Here is a 25806-nt window from a genome sequence, read left to right on the forward strand (position 1 = left end):
GTGTGTGTGTACCAAAATGAGACCTAAGTGTAAAAATTATTTTATAACCTTTTTGTAACCTGTTTTACTTAGTCAACACTCTCTAACTTTGTGTTTCAATATAATTTCATTCTATGTCATGTAATTTCTAGGCCATATTAAAATTTCTCCAATGAACTCCAATTATCCTTATAGCTAGTTTATCCAACTGAGTATCCAATCCAGGATCACATATTTCCTTAAGTTTATTTTAATCTAGTACAGTCCCTTTTTTAGGACACTTACTAGTGGAAGTAATTGAGGCAGGTGTTCTACAGAATGTCCCACCTTCTGGATCTGACTGGTTGCTTCCTTGTGGTATTTAGCTTGCTTCACTAGATATGATATTTCCTGTGAAACAGAAGCTATATCTAGAGGGCTGATGGAGGTATTTTTGTAAATTAAAATAGTGATTATTTCTTAGTAAATAGCTACCATGGGATCTATGTAAGATACTACTTTCCTCTCCCAAAGAATGTCAGTAGAACAATACATATAAGGAATACATATCAGAGGAAAAATGATCCAGGAAATACAATAAAGTCCTTAACAAGAATCTTCTCTGCTCACTCAAGGGACTCTATAGTACCTATGAGGAAAAAGAAAAAATCAGCGATGCCACAATGAGAAAAGAGAACTTGAAGAGGTAAGGAAATAAGAGAAGAAAAACCCGCTAAATAACTGACAGTCACATTAGAATCCACAAGAAGCAGAGTTGACATGATAGAAAACTGAGCCAGTGACTTGGATAACAGGCTTGAGAATGCCACACAAAACACAGCAAAGAAGGGCAAAGACATGAGGTGACTAGAGAGAGAGCAATAGATATGTGAGACGTGGATGTAGTCCAACATACAATGGCATTGAAAAAGTAGTAAAAAACATAAAAGAAAAAGCCATTGGTGAACAAACATTTAAAATAGAGAACGATTTACTCTATTCCAGGTAAACTGAGTAAAGAAACTATTGAGGCCAGAATAGCTCTTGTGAAGTTCCTAAATCCTAGGTATAACAAAAGCATCCTATACAGACATCCAGATAGAGGAAGCAGATAATTTACCAAGGGGAATATAAGGAGACTGACCTCAGACTTCAACAATTTTAAAAGCTATAAGACAATGGAACAAGGTATAATGTTGAAGAGAAAGGATGTGATCCAATAATTCCATAAATGGCTATAAATTTATTCAAGTGTAAAGGTAGCAAAAATAATCTTAAAACAGCAAGCATACCACAGCAAGTAAATTCAATATTGGGTTCTTTGAAAAAGAAAAATTAGAAGAACGTCAAGCTAACAGTTAAAAATTTTTAAAAGGAAGATATAAAACATAAAATTTGAAATAAGAAAAATACAGATAAGTACAAATAACAAGGATGTACAGGCTTCTTGATAAAGGTGGTGGCATGAAGCTAGATTACTTAGAGTGTACTCTAGGTTCTCAAAAGACCCCAAAATATAGTGATTTAAACAAAATAAAATTTTCTCTCTACATAGTAGTCCCAAAGTAGCAGCCCAGATCTGTTGAGTATCTCTGCTCTTCTCAAGATGTGGCTTCCATCTCTGGGTTCCAAGGTGGCTGCTCCAGCTCTTGACATTGTGTTTGCATTCTGTCCAGTGAGAGGGCAGAAAGGGAAGGAGAGCGCACACTCATTCCTTTTAAGGGCATGGCCTGGAAATGGCATAATCACTTTTGCTCACATTCCATTGGTTGGAATTCTGACACATGGCCACACCCATGTACAAGGGAAGCTGGGAAATGTGGCGTTTAGCTTAGTGGTCATGAGCCCACCTAGAACTGGAGGGTTCTATTATGTATTATTTAAGGGTGAAGGACATGGGTAGATAGTCAGTAGCCTCTGCAAAGCAGCCAGGTCATAGAAGTATTCCCTCAGATATCCACAGTAAATACATTATTTTTTTAATAGCAAAAATTTAACTAATGACAACCTAACAAGAAAAGAGGTTAAGTGGTGGCCAATGAATAGGGAGAACAGAAAATCTGGGTTTGACCTGACAGTAGAGACAGAGAGCTAGTTGACATAATTGTCTGTATTCTCACAAATTATTCCCCCCACCCCACCCCAGCTGGAGTGAGTTACCAGTTCCACGAAAACCAAGAGTAAGAAAAATCTTCAAGAGTAGAAGCCCCTGTTGATCACAGCACTGTCCCAGGAGACACAGAAAAGCTCAGCTGGGCTTGCCTTTTTCGGAACTTCAGGCTGAGCTAACACATCATCCCAAGAAAACAGTATACACCCTCAGCTGAAGAAGAAGACATTTTAAAAACTGCCAGGAGAGAGCATAGCCCAGTTCCTGGACAGACTGTCCAGAAGAGATTGGCGTTGAGGAGTGAGTTGCTGTGAGCATGGAACAGGCAGCAGGTCCTCTGGGGCTGGGGAATAATACCAGGGCGCAAGTGAGGCGTCAGGACCTTGCTTCCCTAAGAACTAAGGGGAAGGTCTGGGACCAGCAGGGCACAGGAGCATAGGGGAGCAGCCGGAGGGTGAGATGGGAGTAGGAGAAAGTGGAGATAGCCAAAGAGGCTAAAAGTTGCTCTCAAAGTATCATCAAAATCAACAGGGCACTATAGAGGAGAAAGTCAATCCTCCAATATAGTGGTTTTCATTCTTGTCAGACCCAAGTTCCCTTTTTATATACATGTATACATACACACACACACACACACACACACACACACACACACACACACACACATATATATTATTTTTTAAGGTCTATATCTGCTAGCTCAACTTTAATACTAAAAAATCTATAATAAAGCAATATATACTCCACTATGTAAATGTTTGTCCATGATCTTATTCAAGGTCATAATGTAATATAATCAGAAACTTGTACCCAGAATGCAGTAGTTAAAAAAAGACCCGAGAAGAAAACAAATCCTACCATTTGCAACAACATGGATGGAGCTAGAGGGTATTATGCTCAGTGAAAAAAGCCAAGTGGAGAAAGAGAAATACCAAATGATTTCACTCATCTGTGGAGTATAAGAACAAAGGAAAAACTGAAGGAACAAAACAGCAGCAGAATCACAGAACCCAAGAATGGACTAACAGAGGATCAAAGCCTAATTTGGCTACCCAGAAAACGAATTAAGATACGATATGAAGAAGAACTTCCAACATCAACATCCTCTGGAAGAGTCATTCCAGAAGATAATTGTCAAAAAACTTCAACAAAGATCCTGGCACTGTTGCAGTTGTAGCTGCATTCATCCCACCGGTTCCTGGAGTTGCCATTGGAATGAAGAAGGAGATATCTAAGCTGGCCTGTGCATACAGTAAAACAACAAATTTGACTGGATCTATACTGTTGGAACTCAACCAAGAATTAGGAGAAGTGCAAGTTGCAGCGTTCCAAAATCGTGTGACTATAGACTATCTACTGTTAAAAGAACATATGGGATATGAACAGTTCTCAGGAATGTGTTGTTTTAATTTGTCTAATTTTTCTCAACTATTCGAATTCAGTTAGACAATATCCATCGTATCATTGATAAGTTTTCACAAATGCCTAGGGTGCCTAACTGGTTTTCTTGGTTTCACTGGATATGGCTGGTAATTGTAGGTCTGCTTTTGTTATGTAGTTGTATTCCTATTATGTTAATGTGTGTATGCAATTTAATTAGTAGTTTAAAACCTATACATGCTTACATTACTCTACAAGAAGATATGTCAAAGAAATAATCAATCTTCCCATGTTTTCTTCCATCTGCTACTTCTATAGCTTTTCTTATTCCTTCCTAATTACAACCCTTTAGTAGAATTCGTGCCTCATATCGAAATTACCAAGTATCATAATTCTTCCAAGTGGTAAAGATACCTCAAGACAAATGCTGGGCATAGAAGCCACAGGGCATAAATCTGCAAAGAAGTAAAAAGCTAACCTTTTCAAAGAATATTTCTTCTCTCTCACTTACCAACTTTACATTTCCCTGTATGGCCCCGGAAGATGACTGGTTAGCCAGAGACGGGTAAGATTCCTCAAGGGAGGAACAACCTAAGACAGGCACAGTCGCAGGGGGGCCGTCAGGTGAGAAATTGGGGATCAACAGAGGTGAGGCTTAGAAACTCACCCCCCATGTTTTGAGAGAAATCTTCTGCATCCGTGGATGTTTTGTTGCCCTTGTCTAGCTTGGATTAATACTTAGTCTATAGGCACACACCTGATCATCTACATTTGCCCTCTTTCAGCACTAAATTATGTTTTCTACCTTTATCTTGCATCTACCTACCACTTCAGCATTTTATTAAAAATAATAATAATAATAATAATAAGGGAGAAATGTGGGATTCACATATAAATCAAGTATAAAAATCAAACGAATAATCATATTTGACCTGATTGTTTATAGTTCTCATGATGCGTGATCAAAACCGAAAGTTTCTGTGATATGACTGCCCTTGCACTGTTCACCATGTAAGAACTTATTCACTATGTAAGAACTTGTTCACCATGTAAAAAAAAAAAGACCTGAAAAGCGTATCGAATTGGCTACTCAAAAACAGTAAAATTCCACTATAGGTCGATAATTGGATTCCCAAAAATTCAATCTGGGTGGGATGGCGGGATTACGAAGACAATAAAATCTTAAAATCTTGAGAGTTAGCTTGCTCAGGCAAGGGGCTGGGAGGTGCCGTCAATGTATTGGGGTCCCAGCGGCGGCGTGGCGCCACCTGGTGGCAGCTGTTCTCTCTGCTTTAGTTGTGGGAAGAATCCGGGTGTTGGAGGCTGGCTGGACACCTTGGCTTTGAAACTCGATTGGGCTGAGCCTGCAACCAAAGGTCTCCGTGATGATGGCTGACAGGAATGGGCACGATGGGTACTGATGCCCAGGAGAGGCCCAAAGGCCAAGCTGTTCTTGGCTTTACTTTTCTCATGTGTGAAGTATAGCTCATAAAACAGCAATCTCACACAACTATGAGAATCACATTAGATTGCAGATGTGAAGACGCTTTTGAAAATGCAAAGCATTTACAAATGGAATGTCCTGAGTGTGTGTGTACGCATGTGTGACAACCACTAGTTGTCACATTCTTCTTGCATCTAGATATGGCCCTTGAATGGTAGTGACGGAGGGATGGATGTGATAGAAATTCCTTTCCTTCTTTGTGCAAGGCCTAACTGTGTGCCCAACTAGAGACTTAAGAGGGCTATAAAACCAATTCAGAATAAATCATCTGAATATTTTTTTCAATGTCATGGACACATATATTTCCAGTTACTGTTGCAACTGTTGATGTCCAAATACTGTGTGGGCATAATTAAAATTTTCAGGGATGTTTTAATTTAAAAAATTACCGACATCTCCAGTGGGGAAATTGATTGATTTATCCTGAGTCAGGCAAGACTCAGAGTCAGAAAACCAGTACTGTCACCTCTTAGAATATCTAATTGTTGTACTTCTGGTTACTTTCAAGTTATAGCTCCTGTAAGTGGTCTTTACTTTAATAATTCTAAATGTTAACTTTAAATACTTGTGACTGTATATCAATGACACACCTTAATCAAAAAAACTTTAAATATTTTATGAAGTACCACTTTCAGTGGTTGTTTCTCTCTTCTGAAAATGTAAGTTTTGGAATTCTCAAGATTGACTCCTTATGGGCTTTATGTGGTTTCTTTCTTTCCTTTTTTAAAAACATGGTGAGGAAGACTTTATGGAGGGGGCAGTGGGAGGCTCTCCCAATTGGTACAGGGACCACTGTGATGCAATTTGCAGTGGGGGAGATTGTACTTAACTCCGAATACAGTGTTAGCAAATGGGAATTTATAGCGGAGGAGCAGGGTGAGGATCAGTGGGTGGAAAATTACTAAGAGGAAGCATCAGGTGTAGGGGAGATTCTAGCTGAACTTTCCTAACAGCATTCTTGCTGAAAATAAGACTCCTGTGTTATGTTTTGTTTTCCAAATCAATGGCCTGTGGATCTGAGAGTTCATTAGTGCTTCCTTGGGTACCCCCAGGGTGCAGATCGGACAGCTCATTCCTGCCTATGCAGTGTCCCCAGGTTCTCTGCTTCCTCCACTTGCTGTGTCATCAACACCACCAGTCTTAATTGACTGGTTTGCTATTTTTCGGAAGACTTACAAGGACATTCGTGAGGCTTTAATCTCATTCCATCATACATTTTAAGTGGGTCTGTCTGGGTATTATTCCTTGAGGACATTTTCTCTTTTCTCTGAACTCCATTCCAGAAACTTTCAAATGCATTCTTACTTGTTTTGGGGGTTGCTTTGGCAAATGTCACGTGTTGGTGTGCTCTAATTGACCCTGGATAAGTGTTTTCTTTTCTCCTTTAAATAATGTGTTTATTGGCCATCAAAAGCTTTCCTAATTCCCTTACATGGTGTTATCTTCATCTAAGAAACAGTTTCTGGGAAGTCAGTTCCAGCAATAAGTCCATTCAGCAAAGGCTAGAGTTTCTTCCCTTGTCTTGGGGGAGGAACAATGGGGGGCAGTCAGAGCTGACTACGTCAGACATGGATTTATTTTACAACCTTTATTTGGGTGTCTAGCAGGAACCAGGCTCCAGAGGATACATAAATGAGGAAGACGCCTATGGTTGCCTTGTACAACCACACAGCATTCACTTTTCAAGGAGTGGCACCCCATCAATTAAGACTTCATGGTTATAAGCACAGAAATGGACAGGCCAATCTAAACTGAAGGTTATTTATTGGGAAAATATTGAGCAGTCTTGGCCACAAGTAGAAAGTCAAGGGAACCAGGCTTGAGGGATAGGCAGGAACCAAAAGAGAAGCAATAAGCTGGATGGCAGCCCAGCAACTGTCACGTCACACAGAGCTGCCTGGTCAGGATCCTACCCCTATCTTGTCCCCTGCATGCCTGTCAGGGAGGAATTATACCCCTGCTCCAGACAGAAAATTCAGCAAGGAGCATCTGGTCAGCTAAGTCCACACAGTGGACCTGAAGGGCTGGGGAGGGAATGGTTACAGGCACTAGGGCAGAGTTGACTAGACAAGGATACGATGAGAGGAGCAGTTTCTTCTGTAGGGACACAGCCAGCCTTGCGTGACTACAAGGGAGGTCCTGACCTCATTCTCTCTCTCCCTATGATCTCCTGCCTGTGGACCAAACCCACCTGGAAACCAGAGGTGATGGCCCTTTGATGTAACCTATACACAGCTCAGAGAATAGGTAGGAACCACTGGAGCCCTGGGGCATGGTTTGGGTGGAAAAGGGAGAGAGTGGATTTGGAGGGAAGAAGGAAGAAAACTGGCACACAGAGGCACAAGGGCCATGCTGGGATTCCTGGGACATCGAATGTTAAATGGAAAAACACAGTACAGATAATGTGGTAGGGACTTATTCATGCCAGTGACAGTGTCCCAAACAGAGTGTAGATTAATTCCAAGTCCTGCATTCTTGCTGCTGCCTTGGGTTGTCCATGATTCTGTGAGCCATCCTCAAATGACAGGGGGAACAAAACTCTTACATGCAAGAGCATCAAGGGCTTAGGTTTTTCAGGAATGAAGTTCTGTGGTCTCCCTACCAAGAGAAGAACCCCAGCTAGCTGGGGTGCTGGTCAAAGCAAGAAGTACATGGAATGGGTAGAAGAGTGTGTGTGTTATAAATACTAGCTACTACCTCTCAGCAAGATGCAGAAATAAGAACTGAAATTTTCACCTGTATTTCCTGCATTGCAGTGACATACATTACTTATATCACTCCTTCTCCCCTTACTGTACATAGTGCTGGCAGTATTTCAGTTCACCATAGAAGTTTTGGAATATGAAGGCAAGATAGAAACAAACTAGGGAGGAATGGACATGGCCCAGGGAACCTAGATTTGGAAATGGATGTGGTAACTAAGGAGGCTTTGTGTCTTCTCTATTAAGAGAGATCCCCCCCTAAAAAAATACAGGCATTATGCTAGTTGGAAATTATTTTTAATAGTGAAAAAAGATGATAGAAAACGAGTGTATGTGGACTTGGACAGTGTCAAAGAATAAACCAGATTTCACAGAAGATGACAAGTAGAAAAAAGAAATACTCCCAAGGAAATGACTAAGCAAGCAAGTAGACACACTCACCATTCTGACGGTGCCTGAAGTGGATAATGAGATGCTGTGGATCAAAGCAAGGCAGTTTGTTACTAACAGCAAACAGCAGGAGCATCAGCGTGGCTGTACCACTGCCCAGCCCCCAGCCCTCTCAGACCACACAACACGCAAGCTTTGACTGCCACTAAGGAACCCGGGGCTAAGGGCTCAGCAAACAGCAACTGAACCAGGGCCCTTCCTCAAGAATAAGTAGTCAGAAGGTAGTCATGCAGTAGTTACCCTGACCTACCTAGCTGCCTATGTGACCAGCTACAGAAATGGCTCAAAACCTTGGAATCTGGCTTACCTTGCAAGGATGTGCACAGATGCATGAGGACCGTGGCAGAGTGCCTTTCCCAACAAAGAGTAGAGTTGGAATGTGGTAGATGCCTATTACTAGCCACCAGACATCGGTTCCCCTGGTTATTCTTTTGTGACACCCTCCATGTCCTTTGGGGAAACCAACCAGCCTGCTGTAGCATTTGATGAGATGTTCAATTAGACTCCCTTCACTGAATCTCCAGAGCTGTTCTGGTGTCAGTGCATTCCAAGACTGGCTCTTCGGCTGTCCCTGTGTTTCTGTGAGCTAACCCGTATCCTTGCCATAAATTCCTTTTGCTTTAAATTAGAGTCAGCTTCTTTCACAGGCCACCAAAGGACTCCAATATAAAATGGTATCTATTCTCAAAGAGTTTATCTCCCCACCAAGGAAACAGGTATGTAAACAACTACAGTGGTATGAGAGGTGCTATCATGCAGACACACACAGGCAAACACTTGCAAACAACTCCACCAGTAAGGACAAGTATCATGAGAGCAATAGGCAGAAACTATCGGAAAGGCATTTGCATGGAGTGGAGGATGTGTAATACCTTTGCAGCACTTAAACACATGGTGGACTTAGGAAACCACAAGAAATTTGGCATGATGGGAGCACAAGGTTCAAGGGAAGCAGTGGCCAATGGCAAAGGCTGGAGAAATAGGCTTGGTCATTTCATATCAGAGAGTTTGGTTTCATCAAGGGTGAAGCTATAGTCAGATTTATGTTTCAGAAAAACTGCACTTCAGAAGTATTGAAGGGAAAAGGATTGGGAAGAAACTGGACAGTCATCAAGAGTATGGACTTTGGAGTTAGACTGAGTCAGGTCCTGGCTCTGCTGCTTACTAACTATATGACCTTATGCAAGTTCTTGAACTTCACTGTGAATCAGGTTCATAATCTGTAAACTGTCCTAAGAGTATCTATTTCCCAATGAGCTGGGCCAATTAAGGGTTCTTTGTAAAGTCTTAGCATGGTGTTAAACATACCATATTAACAGAGTGATTTTCCATTCACTCAGGGACATTTTTGAGAGTGGACTGGGCTCATGTCAGCAATGATACTAGGACAAGAGGCATTCATTGGGAAGTCTGTACCTTTAACACTAGTCTCAGAAATCTAAGTTCTGCCTCTAGATATCCCTCACCAGCACCACAATGCTCAACATTAATACAATAGCTGATTGTAACATGCTGAAAGGAAATTTGTTTTGGTTTTTATTTTTATTGGAGGCAGGAAGAACCCACAAACAGTAGGCATCCTCTCAGGTCAGATGTCTTTTCTGACCCAAACTAGCTGGGATTTACCCTCAGTCCAACTGAGGGCAGTCAGATCCTTTCTCCCTCCATCACTACATTTCCTATGGGAAAGCAGGTCCTTCAGCCTTGACTTGCCAACTGGGTGGCTCAAACACCATGTCAACTTAATGGCCTTCCTATGTCTCCAAAATAAGGAGTGACATTCTCTCCCATACACTTCCTAAAGGCGGGTCTTGTCCACTCTGATATGTCACATCTGGCACCTAGCAGGAGCCTGATAATGCTTACTGAATGTATGGCAGTATTTTCCAAGTAAATAATCCTCATTTGTTCAAAGGCTGGCCAGAGCTCCTGCCCTGTCCCTGATGTACACAGACATTGTGTGTGTCTTCCAGTTTGCTTTCATTAGTCCTTGGTAGAAGGAGTCAAATCACTTACGTCTTCCAGTGATGGATGGTCACCATCTTCTTTACCTGAAGCCATGCCTTCATTAGCAACCAAGTTTGCATGGCCCAAGGTGAGCCTTCATAGCTTTACACTAACAAGGAGTGGGGCAGTAAAGACTCAGTTTCCTGCTTGAGGTCAGTGAGGCAACACCAATGTATCTCCCAGATGGCTGAACCATTCTCAGCATTTCTTTCACTCCAGTCTTGTAGCAGCCCTGCCTCTGTTTTCCCCTACCCCCTTGGGGGAGGAAGTTGGATTTCCCTCCAGGCCCTCTCCTCTGCACTGGCTTTTTAGGCTTAGCTTGGATGCTTTGGGGTTTCAATGGAGCATACAGATTGTTTTTCCCACTTACTTTCCTAAGGAGTGAGTTCCTGCTCTTAATCAGCCCTTCCGCAGCCTGGAGCTTCCCTAGAGCATGACCTGCAACAATTAGGGACTCACTTGGAGGTTTATTGGTGGAAGTACAGAAGCACCTTGTTACAGACATCATCTTACCTCTCCCACGGTCATTTGGCCCGCAGTGGGAAAACAGCATTATAGGAGGTTGTAGCAAGTGCATCGGACGAAGCCAGGGAAGATCACCCTGTTTTGGCTAGGTGTCAGGGTCCCAAAATGTTCTTGCCTAGGGAACTTGCTATAGGAGCCTCAAGGAGTGCTCATCTGGATTCTCTTGTTCCCAGATGCTGTGGCTCAAGGCAGCTCTCATGGGTATATTCAGATGGACCAGAGATGACACTGGTGCAGGTGTCTTGTCACAGCTGTTGGAATTGTCTGTTTCAACGGCAATGTTGGGGTTTCTATTGGAACCCAGGAATTTTGGGGTCATTGAAAGCAATAGAAGAGAAAGAAAGCATTGTTAAAAATCCAATTGACCCCCCCCCCCTGTTCTGAGAGAAATCTTCTGCATCTGTGGATGTTTTATTGCCCTTGTCTAGCTGGGATTAACACATAGTCTACAGGCACACACCTGATCATCTACATTTGCTCTCTTACAACACTAAACTATGTTTTCTATCTTTATCTTGTATCTACCTACCACTTCAGCATTTTATTAAAAATAATAATAATAAAGAGAGAAATGTGGTATCCACATATAAATCAAGTATAAAAATCAAATGAATATTCATATTTGAACTGACTGTTTATAGTTCATAATGCATGATCAAAACCAAAAGCCTCTGTGATGACTGCCCTTGTAATGTTCACCATGTAACTTATTCACTATGTAAGAATTTGTTCTCCATGTAAGAACTTGTTCGTTATGCTTCAGAAGATTGGAGACTGACGAAAATTAGGCTTGGGGTGGATTAATGATTGTGCATTGAGCATTGACCCCCCCTATACAGAATTTTATAGTGGTTTACAACCATTTGATCAATAAATATGAGATGCCCTCAAAAAAAAAAATCCAATTGAAAAACTTTGTTAATTATGTCTTTTCCAGCATGAGTGCCTTGAACACAGATGTGAATATGGAAATGACAGGCAGTGACATTAGGTATACGTGGTCTGCTGTGTCTAAGAGTGACATGAGCAAAGAAAGCCAAGCAGGAGGGAGGCTGGAGTGGAGGTCTGCTCTCCAAAAGTGGGACGGATATCCCTCCAAACCTTAAGCCTTATATTTATGTGTTATGACTCAAAGGTAAGATCTGAACCCACGGGAACTGCCTGATATTCACTAGAACTTGCCAGGCCTCAGCACATCTGCAAAGAAAACCTCAAGAGAACTCTCCAAAACAGTAACAAGTTTTAAAAACTCACAACCACTTAGTGTGCCAGAAAAACATAGTGTGACTAAAATTTTTTTAAATTTTGATTCTAAGTGAAATACATGCTTATTTTAAATGAAAAAAAAAGCTATAAAAAAGCACCAAAACCAAAAATCACTCATGCTGTATTTGAAGAAAAGTGCTAAGAGGTTTTTAAATTTTATTTTATTTCATTATTAAGGTATCATTGATAAGTGAGGCAAAGGTTTCACATGAAAAACATTGTGGTTATTACATTCACCCATATTATCAAGTCTCCCCCACACCCCACTGCAGTCACTATCCACCAGCGTAGTAAGATGCCACAGTCACTACTTGACTTCTATGAGGTTTTTTTTAAGAGAAAATCATTTTAGTTATTTAACTGGCAAAAAGGTTGAATAATCTAAAAACTTCTTTGCCACATAATACCTAGAAATGCTGGATAAAATATAACCAATGTAATTGTAAATACATTGTTAAATTCACAAAAAGTAAAGTCCCAGGGGCCAAAAATGAAAGACTCGTAAAGTGTGAGCTGGGGCTGCCTGGGGGACTCTCTGGTCTTAGTCATCCAGGCCTTGGGTTTTCGTGACACAGGAGATAAAGCCTTGAGCCTGAGTTAAGTGGGGAGTTAACTGAGATGTTTGCATAAATCTAGGACTTTCTTAGTGGAAAGTGCAGCAGACCAATTTGGGAAGAAAGCAACTGGAAATAAGTGCAAGGGGTCTGTCCAAGTGCAAGGGGAAGTCTGAATGGGCTGCAGCAGCATGAACTCTCAAAACCATCAGAACACTCTCCCTTGGGAGACACAGCCTCATACTAAGGTGAAACCACTGGAAATGGAATCCAGATTGAATAGGATGGGACCAGTAAAAGCAAAGAGAAAGGCCAACGAAAGATGAGAGAGAGGAACAAAGGGTAGGAATCTTGAAAAGAAGGCCATAAGCACTTCACAAAAACAACACAAGAGGGAGCTCTGGAGTCCAAACCAGAAAACTTCCTCCACCAGTCGCCCATTCCCGAAGGTTTGGGTAAACTGGTTCCCGTGAAAATAAGCACCAGAAAAGGATAACAATCAAAACCCATGCAAAATTATCTAAGAAAGGAGAAGGACAGGAAGCCTAATAAATCCTTACAGACAACAAAAGCACAATAAAAAGATGTGTCTACAAGCACAAGGAAACTGCAACACAGCATTTCAAAATGATCTAAAACCAACTAAGAAAATTATAGAATATACGAAATAATGATATATGGCAGAATTTAAGAGATTTATAAATGTGGGAATAAAACTGAGGTGGGCTAGACATTTTTAAAGAAATAACAATCATTTTCAAAATGAAGCCTAAACCAGAAATAGAGAAGCAAACAAGCAGGTAATGTCTTAAGAGAAACTGGAGGATAAAAGGAGGAAGAGTTTAAGGAATTCCAGAAAACTATGTTGAAATTGAAAAAAAAAACAACAAAAGCACTGAGAAGTACATATCAAGGCACATGACCTGGGAGAGCTGACCCAGCCTGCCCAGCAGCGGCCCTGCCCCAGAGCTGGTATAAAAGCACTGAGAGCGAGGATGTGTGAGAGTCCTTTGCATAGAGCTGCTGCCTCTTCCCCCTCAAGCTGACAGAGAGGTCCCTTCCTAGGATGACCCAGAGACCATGAGCTGTGGCCCCTGGCATCTGGGAGACCCAGTAGTAGGGGCGCAACTCCAGTCCAGGAAACACGGAGTGTGGGAGAGATGGGAGAGTGGGTTTCTTTGATGGTACAGTGGAGAGGAGTTGCTTCAGTGTCCAGGAAGCATGGTCCTCCTGTCCAGTGGCTGGTCAAAGTCTGAGAAGACGTTTCCTGAGGACCAGGGGTACACTGTACCCGAGAGAGAGCTAGCCCTGGGCCCCAGCAAACCGCACCCACGGGACTCCCATATTGAGTGAGGGACTCCGACAGCTGGTGAGCGGGGGTGGCCAGATGACACTGAGGGGACAGCATCACCGGAGCTGCAGTTCGGGTGGGGTGGGGTGGGGACAGGAAGAGGACCTCAAAGAACCCAACAAAACTCTTAAAAATAAGTCAGCTTTAAAATTAGGAAACAGAAGGAGAAGAGGAGTGACAAGCCAGTCCCTCCTATGAAGGGCCCGCTAACTTGGGGCCAGGCTGAGGGAAGGGAGAGGATGTGATCAGTTCAGAGTTTTGATCCTTGTCAGGCACTGGCCCTTTTAATTTCAGGATTGAAGCCGCTTTTGCAATTTAAAGGGACCAAACGACTTTTTATATTCTAAGAAGGAGCCCATAGGCTGCTCATGGACCCTGCCCAGAGAACAATCTCTTATCCAGGCACATGAGGAAAACTTCTTTTCCTGAAAAATGTTAAGGGGTTAAGGGAAGATAAAAATAAATTTGCATTTCAATGATACCCTACAAGATGTACTTGTTCAACATACTGGTTGCACAATCTTGCTTTGGTTTTCTACCACTTGTTTCAGAAAGAGTCTCATACAATTACTTAGTAAATTAGTAAAGTTTTGGAGCCATCTCTCCTTTGGGATGAGATGTTACTGTCTATTCTGTCCATTTTACAGAACAGATAAGTGAGGCAAAGCAAACTCAGGATTGTTTTACCCACAGGACCCTTGCAAGCTGGGATTGGAGACAGTCAATATCTAACTCCAAGAGCCTGCGTTGTTAGCTTACCTTCTTTGAATTAATTTACTCATCCCTTGTTCCCTTTACTGAGCATGTGCCAAATGAAAACACTGGGGCTTGCCTAGGGAATATTCAGGTCAATCAGCCAGAGCCTGTTTTCAAGGACAGGCTTACAATAAAACTGAGGGGAAAAGGCATATGAGTAACTGTCTGGAATAAAAAGAAGGAATTGAGATAGATTGGCAGAGGGTGTCACTGACCCCATCCACACGCTGCGGGAAGGGAGGCGGAAGTTGCCTGCACAGAGGACCCACCTGTCTGCTGTCAGCTGGGATCTTCCTGGGAGATGCGAGAAACTGCCACTGGTCTGCTTGGCTGCCAACAGCATGAAGCTTTCGCTGGGCTGGGTGGATGACGGGAGGGTGCTTTCTGGCTGGATGGAGAGATTTATAGTCAGATGACCGGGGCTGCTCTCTGGTGGTGCTTGGCCTCTTGGAGCCAGAACCTTGAAGGAACTCACTTAAGTCTTCCAGCCTGGGCCTGGGAACCTGTCCCTTGGACACTAAGCCCCAGAATCATCTGACCAAAAAGGGGCCAGTAGAGGTAGTAGCTGCTGTGGCTACTCCGCCCAAAGTACAAGATCTGAACATTAAGAGCCAGAGCGGCAGAGCTGGCAAGGCTGACTTTGAAGTCGGTATTGGCACACCTATAGCAAACAGCTTGAGCGAGAGGAGGAAGGTTCTGAAACCTGAAGGTTTTAGGCAACTCAGTTTATCAAGCTTTTCTTTCCTGTGCTGCTACCATAAGCAGGTTCTGCGAAAGTCTTCTGTGTGTCAAAAAGAAAAAAAAAAGCCTTAAATAAACGGAAAGACAAAAGCAAATCCTTGGGGGAAAAGAGTTGCAAAAACTCATGATTAAGGGTTAAAATTCTTGCTGTATCAAAAGCTTTATTTTGAAAATCAATTTTGAAAATCCACGAACTTTACAATCAATTTACAAAAACACAAAGCTGCCAAGGGAAAAATGGCCAAATGCAAAACGAAACACAAAACAAAACACCGAACAGTATTTAAACTGAAAATCAAAGAGCTGCCACTTTGAACCTATCATATAACCTCTCATATCACATCACACTTCTCAGTTGTGATAAGGATATAGTGACACAGATACTCACATTATCAGAGTATAATTTGGTATGAACTCTCTGAAAATAATCTGGCAATATGGATCAAGAACCTTATAAATGTTCAAATGGTTTGATTTCTACTTCTAAAAATCTATTCTGAGAAAACAATCAGAAATGTGGACAAAACATGCAAATGCTTATTTTAGCATCATGTACAATAATGATAGTTGGGAGCAATTCTAAATGTCTGATGTTAGGGGAATGATGAAGTAAATTTTAATTTTTACAACTGAATAGCATGAAATTATCAAAACAATGTATATGAAGAGCTTATAAAAGAAGGAAAAATGCTTATGGTATAATCTAAATGGAAAAAAAGCAACATTCTGAAATGTATTTGTATTTAATGTCCTCAGATATATAAACCAAAAACCAGTTTTAAATGAAAGTCTAGAATGAAATATGCCAAAATGTTCCCAATGATTGCTTGGGGCTGGAGAGAGTTGGATGTGATTTTTCTGTAATTTTCTGATTTTGTTCAATGAGCATTATTCCTTTATAATACTGGGGAAAAAAACCAGCAAAAAAACAGAGAAAAATCTTTAAGTAACTTGAGTACTTTATAGCTCTTTTTAGGAAAATGAAATTAACTTGTTTTTTTTGTCTGTAGACCTCAGCATAGCATTGACCCTTGGAAATAAAGTCTGCTCACCCCCCACACTGGACTTTAATATCCACCCATCCTCTCAGGTGGTATGTCTCCGATTCCCCCGACTCTCCACAGACCTTGGCAGGAGAGCCCCACTTACTGTTGTTTCGGTGGAGCTGCTGGGCATCTTGGGGACCAGGCAGGGAATGAACTGAATTCTCGGGTCTTTGGTGGTGATGGACAGAACTTTCTGCAGAATTTTCACCAAGCAGATCCGTATTGAAACACAGCCTCTGGGTGTTTTTCATGGAGCCTCAGGTAGTAGATCTTTTCAGTGATTGTTCTAACCCTCAGGATGCATTGGAGCCGGTCACAGATTTGTAGCTCCACATACTTGAGGGGGAGAATCCTGGACATAATCAGGAAACTCCCATAGCAGAGGAGCCCATGATTCTGATCAACCATGCTGTGCCTGCCTGGAGCGTGGCTCAGTCTCACGAGCCTCCCACCCATGCCTGAGGTATGGGAGCAGGAATGAGTACTGAGGTCGACTCTTCTCTGATTTCCAGGGCCTTATGTATTGAAGAATCTGCCTTAACAAGTGACTATACAGCACCTCATTTAGACCTCACAACAACGCTTTGATGAAGGGAAAATAAGTATTATTAATTCCATTTCACAGACTTTGAAACTAAGGCTAAGAAAAGCTAAGTGATTTGCCCAAGTATAGATCTCCTTAAGCAGGAACTGGAGCTAAGATTTCCTTAGCTGGAACCTGGGGGGCTCCATTTCCAGATCTCCTCCCTATACCCTGAAGAAATGTGTGGGAAAGGATGATCTCTCTTATATATCCAGGATTATTTTTTAATTGCAACACCTCATAATTGCATTTGACTTCCATACCCCTCACCTGTTTTAGGGAACACCCCCAAAATCCTTTTGGACAAAATAAAAGTAAACAAAAGGAAGCCAAGATCCTCAAAAACCAGGCTGAGACAGGGCCTGATACTCTACCCACAGCATCGAGCACGGTGCTTAGTCATACAGACACTCAATAAACATTTGTTAAGTTAATGAATTCTACACAGTTATACGCTGAAGAACACTGTCCTTTCTTCTAATGTAAAATCCAGCTGCCAGACAGGGCAGTCACCTCCCCGCCTGGGCCCCTCCCTCCCTTAAGCGTTTCTTCACCTGCTGGGGGCGATGACAGGAGCACGACCAGCTGGGCTCCAGGCGGAAAGCTGGCCCCAGGGCCAGGTGACGTTGACCAACAGGAGGATGTTGGGGAGCGGCAAGGAGGGCACTGAGGAGGTCACCCCGAGGATCACAGTGGTAGAGCCTTCACAGACATCCATCCAGTTCCCGGGCTCAGTGATCTAGAAATCAGCCAGGGTACAAGGGTCGGAGAGAAGCAAGAGACAAAGGTAAAAGGATACAGGTTTTAGAAAATGGCCCCTGAGCTTGGTGACAAGCATGGATCACCTGTGCTTCTCACACCCTGGGTTGGGCCATGCTGCCCTGCATCCATTTTTGTGGGGCTCCCCAAACCAACTTAAGCTCAGTGGAACAGGAATGCTGTACTGTGCTTCTTCATGCCCTTTGCATCATCTGACTTAGAAGGGATACACAACTGAGGACCTGTTCTCTGCAGCACCAGGGGCCGTGGCGGACAGGGAGACTGGATGTGTCTCAGCTAAGACACCCCTCCCCACTGTCCAGGGTAGGCAGAGAAGCATCAGAATTGTGGTCTCTAAGGAACCACAGAGACCAGAGCAAAGAATACCTGAGGAGTGATTCCTGCGTTCCCAAAAACAGAGGCGGCCTTCTCCCAGTAATCCAGTCTTTGGAAGACCAACAGGACCACTTCACAGCCCATGGCAGAACTGGGGCCAAGGGGCAAGCCCCAGGAATAACTGAAATTTAAGTTCCCACAAGCCTGGCTATATGGTGTTCCAAGAAAAGTGAATGTGGATTTGGGGGAAAAAAAAAAAAACATTTCTTGAAGCCCATGTTGCAGAATGACATTCATATTTACTACAAAACAGGGGTGACACATATGAAAGTAAGTGCTCAATAAATGCTGTGGGTGATGTTTCTTGGAGACGAGCATAGTAATGGAGACGCTGAGGAGAGCGAGCAGGGAGCAGCACGACTGTGGGCTGGATCACTTCAAGCAACTCTAAACTCCGCCCTGGGCCAGCCTCCGCAGGCAGGCTCCTCCCACCCAGCACAGCTGAGCTTCCTGCTGCCCGAGTCAATTAGTGCCCATCCCGAGAATCTAAACAGTTTTAATATTAGGGCAAAGAGAACGTATTAAGAGAATAAACCTGCTGCCAAAACATTACAACCAAATAGAAATGACAAGGATTTGGTATCCTGAGCCTGGATCTCCCACGAAACTGCTTTTTTTTCCTCTGAGTGCTAGGAAGGAGCACCCCCCACCTGCTTGCTAGCTGATCGTCCAACTGTGCAGCTTCCTGGGCCAGTGCAGGGACCACGGAGCACCCAGGGCCATGAGCCAGCTCACTGGAATCTGGGGGACTTCATCAGAGAGTAGCTTGCTGCTCTGCCCAGAGGCCTTTACGTCAAGCACAGCTCCCACCTCAGATAGCCCTGTCCCCTGTAACCTGTCACTGCTCTTCCCTCCACTGAGTGGGTTCCTGGCTGCAGACCACCCACCCCCTACCCTACGCATTCCAGCCTCCTGCCTGCCCCAGGTGCTCAACTCCCTCTGCTTGGAATGTCGTCAGCTGCTGCTCTTCCATTTACCAAAGTCTCAGCCGTACCTCAAAGGATGGCTTACAACCCTGTCATCTGGGAATCCTCCTTCAACTGTCAAAGCCCAGAGAGTGAGTTCTGAACTCCCTCAGTCCCAGTAGCCATCAGCTGGCCCTAAGCACCAGACACAGAGCATTTTTTAACAGTTACCAACTTATAACATGCCCCTTAAGCCTACAAATTCATTAGCTTCTTAGCCAGGACACTAGCTCATCTCTCTTTGTATCTTCCTGAATGCAGCTTGCTGACTAACTGGTTGTCCACACCTGCAACGGAGCACAGGTGCACAGGGTCCAGCCAAATCCAGAGAGGGAGGCACCTAAGTAAGATGTCATACATATTAAGATGACCGCCCCTCACTTGCAGTGGCTCCATGCTTCCCGGGCCACAGATGCTCACTTCCATGGGTCACATTGCCACTCTGTGGGGATGGTAGAATCTGGACAAGGCTGATTATCCAGGGGCCTTACTCTCAAAGCAAGCTGTTTCTAAACTATCGCAGAGAGAGAAGGTTGGAGTTCAGAGCAGGGATTTAGACAGCAAACATCACCCCTCTAACCAGCCAGTGTGGACTAGTGGCCCTGGGCGAGAGACTAGAGACCCTGCTTGGAGAGTGAGCTCTGATGTCTTCTTTTGCAGGGGATAGTTCTAAATTCCTGAAGGTGTGTGACCAGTAGGGAACCCCAAGCTATTGAAGGTGCAAACTGAGGTAAATTTGGGATCCAGACCCTCTGGTTTTCTCTAGCCTTAGTGGCTTCTTTCTCCTTCCTAGGGCTTCCAAAGGCCATAGCATTTGGGAATGGAAACACATTTTGGAAAGGGAAGGAGAGCTCGCCCTGAGCTGCTCTGGTACCTGGATAAAGTTGCTTTCAAATACCACTGAGTCGGAGAACAAGTTGAATTCTGGAGAATGAATCAGTTGACAAAGAAAGCCATCTTCCACCCCAAGCTCCACTCCAGGGCCTGGCTCCCTAACCTCAGGTGGCAGGCCCCTAATTTTACTCATTGGTTCTTGGGAAGAGTGGGCTGGGGAACATCCCTGGAGCTCCATGCAGGCCCAGACAACTCCAAGGTGTTGGTGTAACCGCTACTCCCCCCACGTCCACAGCTCCACCTCCCTCCTGACTTACAGGCTCCCAACCACCAGGCCAGGGAGGGCCTGTCGGCTCACAATGGCAGGAATGACATCAAGGAATTTGATGGGTAAAAACAGGAAAGGAAAAAAAGAAGAGGCAGGAAAGGATTGGGAGTGGGCAGGGTTTTATCACCCCAGTAATGTAGCCTATTCCATTTTTCACTAAGTCTCTCTGCATATGAGAGGAAAATGAGTCTCCCGAGGTTATGCCAAGACAGCAGTGACCTGGCCAGAACAGCAAAAAAGGCTCTCGAGAAACCCACAGCCTTCAATGAAATCTCTCACAATGAAATTCTCTGTAAGTGAATTATTCCCTTGAAGTCAGGCCCTCACCTGGCCAGAGCTGCTTAGGACGTGGGACAGCAGTTCATCCACACTTCCCTACCCCAACTCCTGGGATAAAATGAGAATTCTTGTATTTTAAACACCAGGCTGTTAACAAAGAGGCTTATTTATTTAGAGACACTGGGCAGATAAGGAGCCAGCACAAAACAGATGAGAGCCCATTGTTAAATTTCCAGAAATTTTATGAGCCAGTTGTGAAACAGTCATTATTAAACATTTAATTATATAAACTTATGATTAAATACATTATATAAAAAGCAAAAGGTAATAAAAAGTCCAAACTCATCACTTCATAATTATTTAACTATATTTCACAACTCTCTATACCCTTGAGGTTATTTGCATCTATAGTATCTACATGGTAGAAATACTATCACGGTATCCTAATACTGTGCATTTAACTTTTCCTGTTCCTTCTTACATAAATTTAGCACATTATTATACTTTTAATAAGCCTTTTGAATGTAATAGCTTCCAATATAGAATTCCTCAGATTACATAAAATGACCTGTTTTTATCATTTTTAATTCTGCCTTACACAATATTAGGCAACAGGGGAAAAAAAGAGCCCAAACTGCACTCATACTATTACAATATAGAAATGCCTAATGGGTATGAACAAGGTTTAAAAAGGAAACATAACAATCAAAACAGTTAATGTTCAAGTCATAAACTGTGAGTTTTTAAATCAGCATGTTTGCCATGTAAAGCAAGTCCAGCCTCCAGGCATTATTGAAGATCTATAGGTAAAGTGGCATGTAAACATTGTAAGTTATAGTCATTTTGTAATTTTGATTTTGTTACAATAGGTTTTCTTAGGAAAAAAAAATCATGTGCCCACATAAGAAATATACCTTGGGGGTGGAAAAATCTCACTGGCATATTTTGCTATATTGCATTTTGAAGAGACGTTGAATAAAAAAAAGAAATCATGATGTAGAAAAAAACGTTGCATACTGGGAACTGACTACCAACTAATTCAATGATATTGTCTAAGTCACCTAGTTTCCTTCTGTCTCCTCTGCAGTAAAATGAAAAGATCTATGCCGTCCAGTAGAGTAGCCACGAGTCATACTGAGCTGTTGAAATGTGGCTACTACAAATAGACATGCGTTATGAGTGTAAAATCCTCACCAGTATAAATATATACTTTTTACAAAACACAGAATGTAATACAGCTATCTCATTAGTAACTTTTATGTTGATTACATATTGAAATACTATCTTTAGTATACTGGGTTAAACAAAATTTGTTTAAAATACCTTTTCCTGTTTCTTTTTACTTTTTCATGTGTCGTGTCAATGGGTTTCAGCCCTGGGCAAGTTCACTATGGATTCAATGTGACCAAAGAAATGACAGTAGAATGTTCTTGGGGTGAAAAGGTTATACCCAACTTTATTTCCACAGTGGCGGGTCAATCACTAAAATCCCGTCCACTCAGAGCGAGTCTCCATGCAAACTGGTCTCTGCTTCTGGGCCTTCCTGCCCGCACAGCCATCCTCAGGGCCTCTGTCCTCCGTGCTGCCACCACTTCAGCCTCTGCTCTGCTCTCCTGCAGCCTTGCAGCCATATCACCACGTCACGCAGAGCACTGGGCAAGGCTCTTTATATAGAGTCAATCAGGACACATTGCCCACACATGTGTAGTGAGAGAGCCAATGAGGGCCAGGTGAGAATCCTGGCCACAAGAACCTTCATTTTATCCACAATGTGACCACTAGAAAATTTTAAATTATATATGTGGTTTGCACTATGTTTTTATTGGACAGTACTAGACAAGATCATATCCTCCAGCTCTTAATACTGATATCTATGTTAAGCTTTAGAGGCACAGCCCTTCAAATCCAGAAAGCATTACACAGCACTGATTTAAGGTATTTCCTTCTTAGATTCCACTAGATGGCACTAGAGTTATGACCACAAACTAATAAGGATTTAAAATTTGTACTTGAAGTTTTCTAAATATGCTGTAGTTAAACTTTTCTCTGTGTGCTTGCTCACACTGTGCCCTCTACTGGAATACTCTTTTCAAACTTGGCTACCCATTCATTTTTAAAAATTCAAATACTCCAAGAAGCTTTACAACCCAAGAATTCCACTCAGCCACAACATCAAGTTCAAATTCAAGAATCTCTGAGTGACATAATAGTTTCTATCCCAGTTGCAGATGTGGCTTGAGATGGAGAATCTGTAAACTAAAACGACAAGCCATGTGCCCCCACACATCCAATATATAATGGTGGAATAGGGACAGGATGAATGCAATAAAGGGTTCAGAGAAGAAAGGGGAACACAGTAGCTTAGTGATTATGACATTCCACTGAGATGTGATAAAGGAATCTTACCCAGGAGAAAGGGATATTCCTTGATTAGGCCCCAAATCGGCTCCCTGGGAGCACATCCTTAGGCAATTATTTTGTTTTAAGCTACTGAGAGCTTCGGGTTGTTGTGGTAGCATATAACCTAATCTATGTGTCCTTGACTGATATGGAAATTGCAATCTACAGGAGGGTACTGCTTATTTTAAAAACAACAACAACAAAAAACCCAAAACAAACAAACCCTGAAAAACCCAAAAACCTCCAGTGTGTGTGACATTAACTTATTTGGAGGGGAGCAAGGGATCTCATCAGAAGCTGAAAGGATGACAGCCCATGTGATACAGTAGAAAAGTATTTGCTAAAACTGTTACCTGCGGTAGAAGTAAAAGACATACTTTATCTAATCTAATCTAGTAGGAGAGTCAGAGTACAGAATTTTAGCAGCATGAATTGGATACTGTTGGTTGCCATTGATGAAGCCTCACATGATGAGCTTAAATGAAAACTGGCCAGCTTGCAAGCAGGCATAGGGATCTAGAGACAACAGAAATCAGTAGGCTTGCAGGGTTCACAGAAGCAAGTGCTTCTCATCCCAGTCTGGTAATAGGTAAAATTGAATATAGTTTGAAAGGACAAATGTCAATTTAAACTTAGCTTTGTAGGTAGGGTGACTAACTGTCTTGGTTCACCCGGAACTGTCCGTATTAGCACCAAAATTCTGTCCCAGAAAATCCCTCTGCCAGGCAAACAGGGACATAGGAAAGACCAAAACAAGGGTATGGCCATTGCATCTGCTGTTGAAATCCGAGTAGATGAAATTGTCTTAGAGCAAACATCTCATAGAAATTGTGGCACCTAATAAACCATTTCAGGTAAACAAACTGGCTGGGGAGAACTTAAGGTACAGTTCTTGGCCTTGAAGTTCAAATACCCCAAGTGAGTCAGAGAGGCATGAGTGAGAAGTGCATCAAATTTAAGAAATATTGTCTAGAAAAGGACAGCTACTGGTACATGAAACTGCCTGAAATCAGAGCTAAAATGCCAACTATTTTTTGAGGGTCCTAAGCCACTGAAAGACCTGTCACATTATAGTCACATAAGCCCGGCCAACCACAAAGGGACAGAGGGTACAGTCTCACCATGAGCCAGAAGGCAGGAAGCTGGAAGTACTGGGTAAACAGCACTAATGACTACCTCACAGCAATAAACAGGTGATGCCTACAACACGGGCTTTTAAGGTAGGGGCACTGAAGTTTAAGAACACTCGTAGCAAAACTGGTTTAGCAGAGACCACCATACTTTCTTACCCTTTGGTACAAGTAAACTAAACTCAATATGTAAAATGACACACACACATCAAGTGCGAATAAACATATTGCCATAGGGAGAGGAGTGAATATGCTTGAACGTGGGGTGGGCGGTGGAGTGGCGATACAAGCAAAAAATAGAAACCCCTCCATTCGTGTGCAGAGGCCAAGCTGCTTAGATCTGGGAGAAAGCAGAACCAATTGTGAAGTATGGACATTCTACCAGCTGAACCAGAGAATGACCAAAATTGAGCAGAAAAGAAAAAAGCCAGAGTCTACTGGACAGATAGTCCTCGTCCCGACCCCCCACCCACCAGGTGGCTGGAAGAAATAATTTTTCCTCTAGAGATGGATAGAGTCAGAGGACTATAATATTTTGGCCTAGGCTCAGATGACTGGCTGATACAGGGGAGACCCAACTGCCCCTGACTCCAAATTCAGGTGTATTTCTCTTTGGCATGTTAAAAAAAGCCCTCAGACCTAGAAATTAAGATGCTTCCCTACCAGTACTTGAAGTCAACATGACACATAGTCAAAATACTCAACTTTATTAGAAAAATTCGTTTAAGCCACATGGTGGCCATAATGCCCATGTCCTAAGCAAGCTTTGTCATCCGTGGTCCCCGTCAGACCAATAAACACACACATACACACTATGCCGGTGGATGAATCATTAAGTGTAGAACAATGAGAACTGGACACTGTACACTCCATCATTCCCCTCCCCCCTACGGCCAACCCACACACGTTTTCAACTGCTATCCACATACAGATGAGCTTTCACGGAAGAGGCTGAACATTAAACTGAATATTACGACACCCAAGTCTGAAGGAGCTCAGCAGACACTAGTAAATAGGGCTGAAAACACTATGTAAACAGCTGAGCCCTGGGGAGCAGAGTGACAGTGCTGCATCCCACAGCTACATGCAACCCACTCACACCTGGACTCAACAGGCTCTTTTTCCAGGGTGAGGAACATCCAGAGGCCCTTCAAGGCCCTCGTAAGAGTTAGGTCTGAGAACACTGATGCTGAGTCTGCCTGCCCAAGAACTGTACACCTGGCCGATGAGTTTAGGCCAGTATACCAAGGGTCACAGCCGGTGGAGGGAGGTCTTATCACACCCTTCTGGACGGATGGTCTGGAAAGCCCTTGGGGTTTCTGTGCTGGCTAGTTGACCTCTGGTGGTCCAGAAGCTCCCCGGTGATGGATTCTCCAGTAAGCCCTCCAAGGACTCCATCAGTCTAACGAAGATGGAAAGCAAGGTCACCACTACCCCTAAAAGATAGAGGTTCAACATATGGTTCATGGCTGAAAGGATCCCACTCCTTTGTAGAGCAGCAGAACTGCCTTCTGGAGGGCCTCTGGATCCTGAGGAAAGAGAGGTGAGGTTAATCTACAGCCTTTGGAAATCTACAGCCTCTAGCCCGGGCCCTTCAACCTTCCCACGGAGCTAAGTAAGGCCAGCAGGGAGGCAGGGACCAAGGGCTATTCTTCCACAGAATCCTCAAGTTCATTTATACTGTAAACTCCGTGGCTGCAGAGCCAGTCTTGCTTCTTGGACTAATTCAAGAGCACTTCTTAAAACTTACACTTTTCTTTAAAGTAAAAGCTTCTACTTCGC

At 43.0% G+C, this 25806-nt stretch overlaps 2 protein-coding genes across 2 annotated transcripts; both read right to left on the minus strand.

The window, feature by feature from the left end:
• Positions 1-10496: 10496 nt before the first annotated feature.
• On the minus strand, positions 10497-20468 carry GARIN1A (golgi associated RAB2 interactor 1A). Its single transcript, XM_017652223.2, is given in 7 exon segments — positions 10497-10781; positions 10784-10926; positions 14833-14951; positions 16454-16569; positions 16572-16702; positions 17488-17672; positions 19928-20468. Coding segments are annotated over 7 exon segments (945 nt in total). The 5' UTR covers positions 20126-20468; the 3' UTR covers positions 10497-10728.
• Positions 20469-24715: 4247 nt separating this feature from the next.
• On the minus strand, positions 24716-25550 carry HILPDA (hypoxia inducible lipid droplet associated). The gene is given in 2 exon segments (XM_017646887.2): positions 24716-25341; positions 25344-25550. Coding segments are annotated over 2 exon segments (189 nt in total). The 5' UTR covers positions 25492-25550; the 3' UTR covers positions 24716-25300.
• Between the last annotated feature and the right edge of the window lie 256 nt (positions 25551-25806).

The sequence above is a fragment of the Manis javanica genome, chromosome 6, assembly GCF_040802235.1.
Source record: "Manis javanica isolate MJ-LG chromosome 6, MJ_LKY, whole genome shotgun sequence".
NCBI classification, from domain to species: Eukaryota; Metazoa; Chordata; class Mammalia; order Pholidota; family Manidae; genus Manis; species Manis javanica.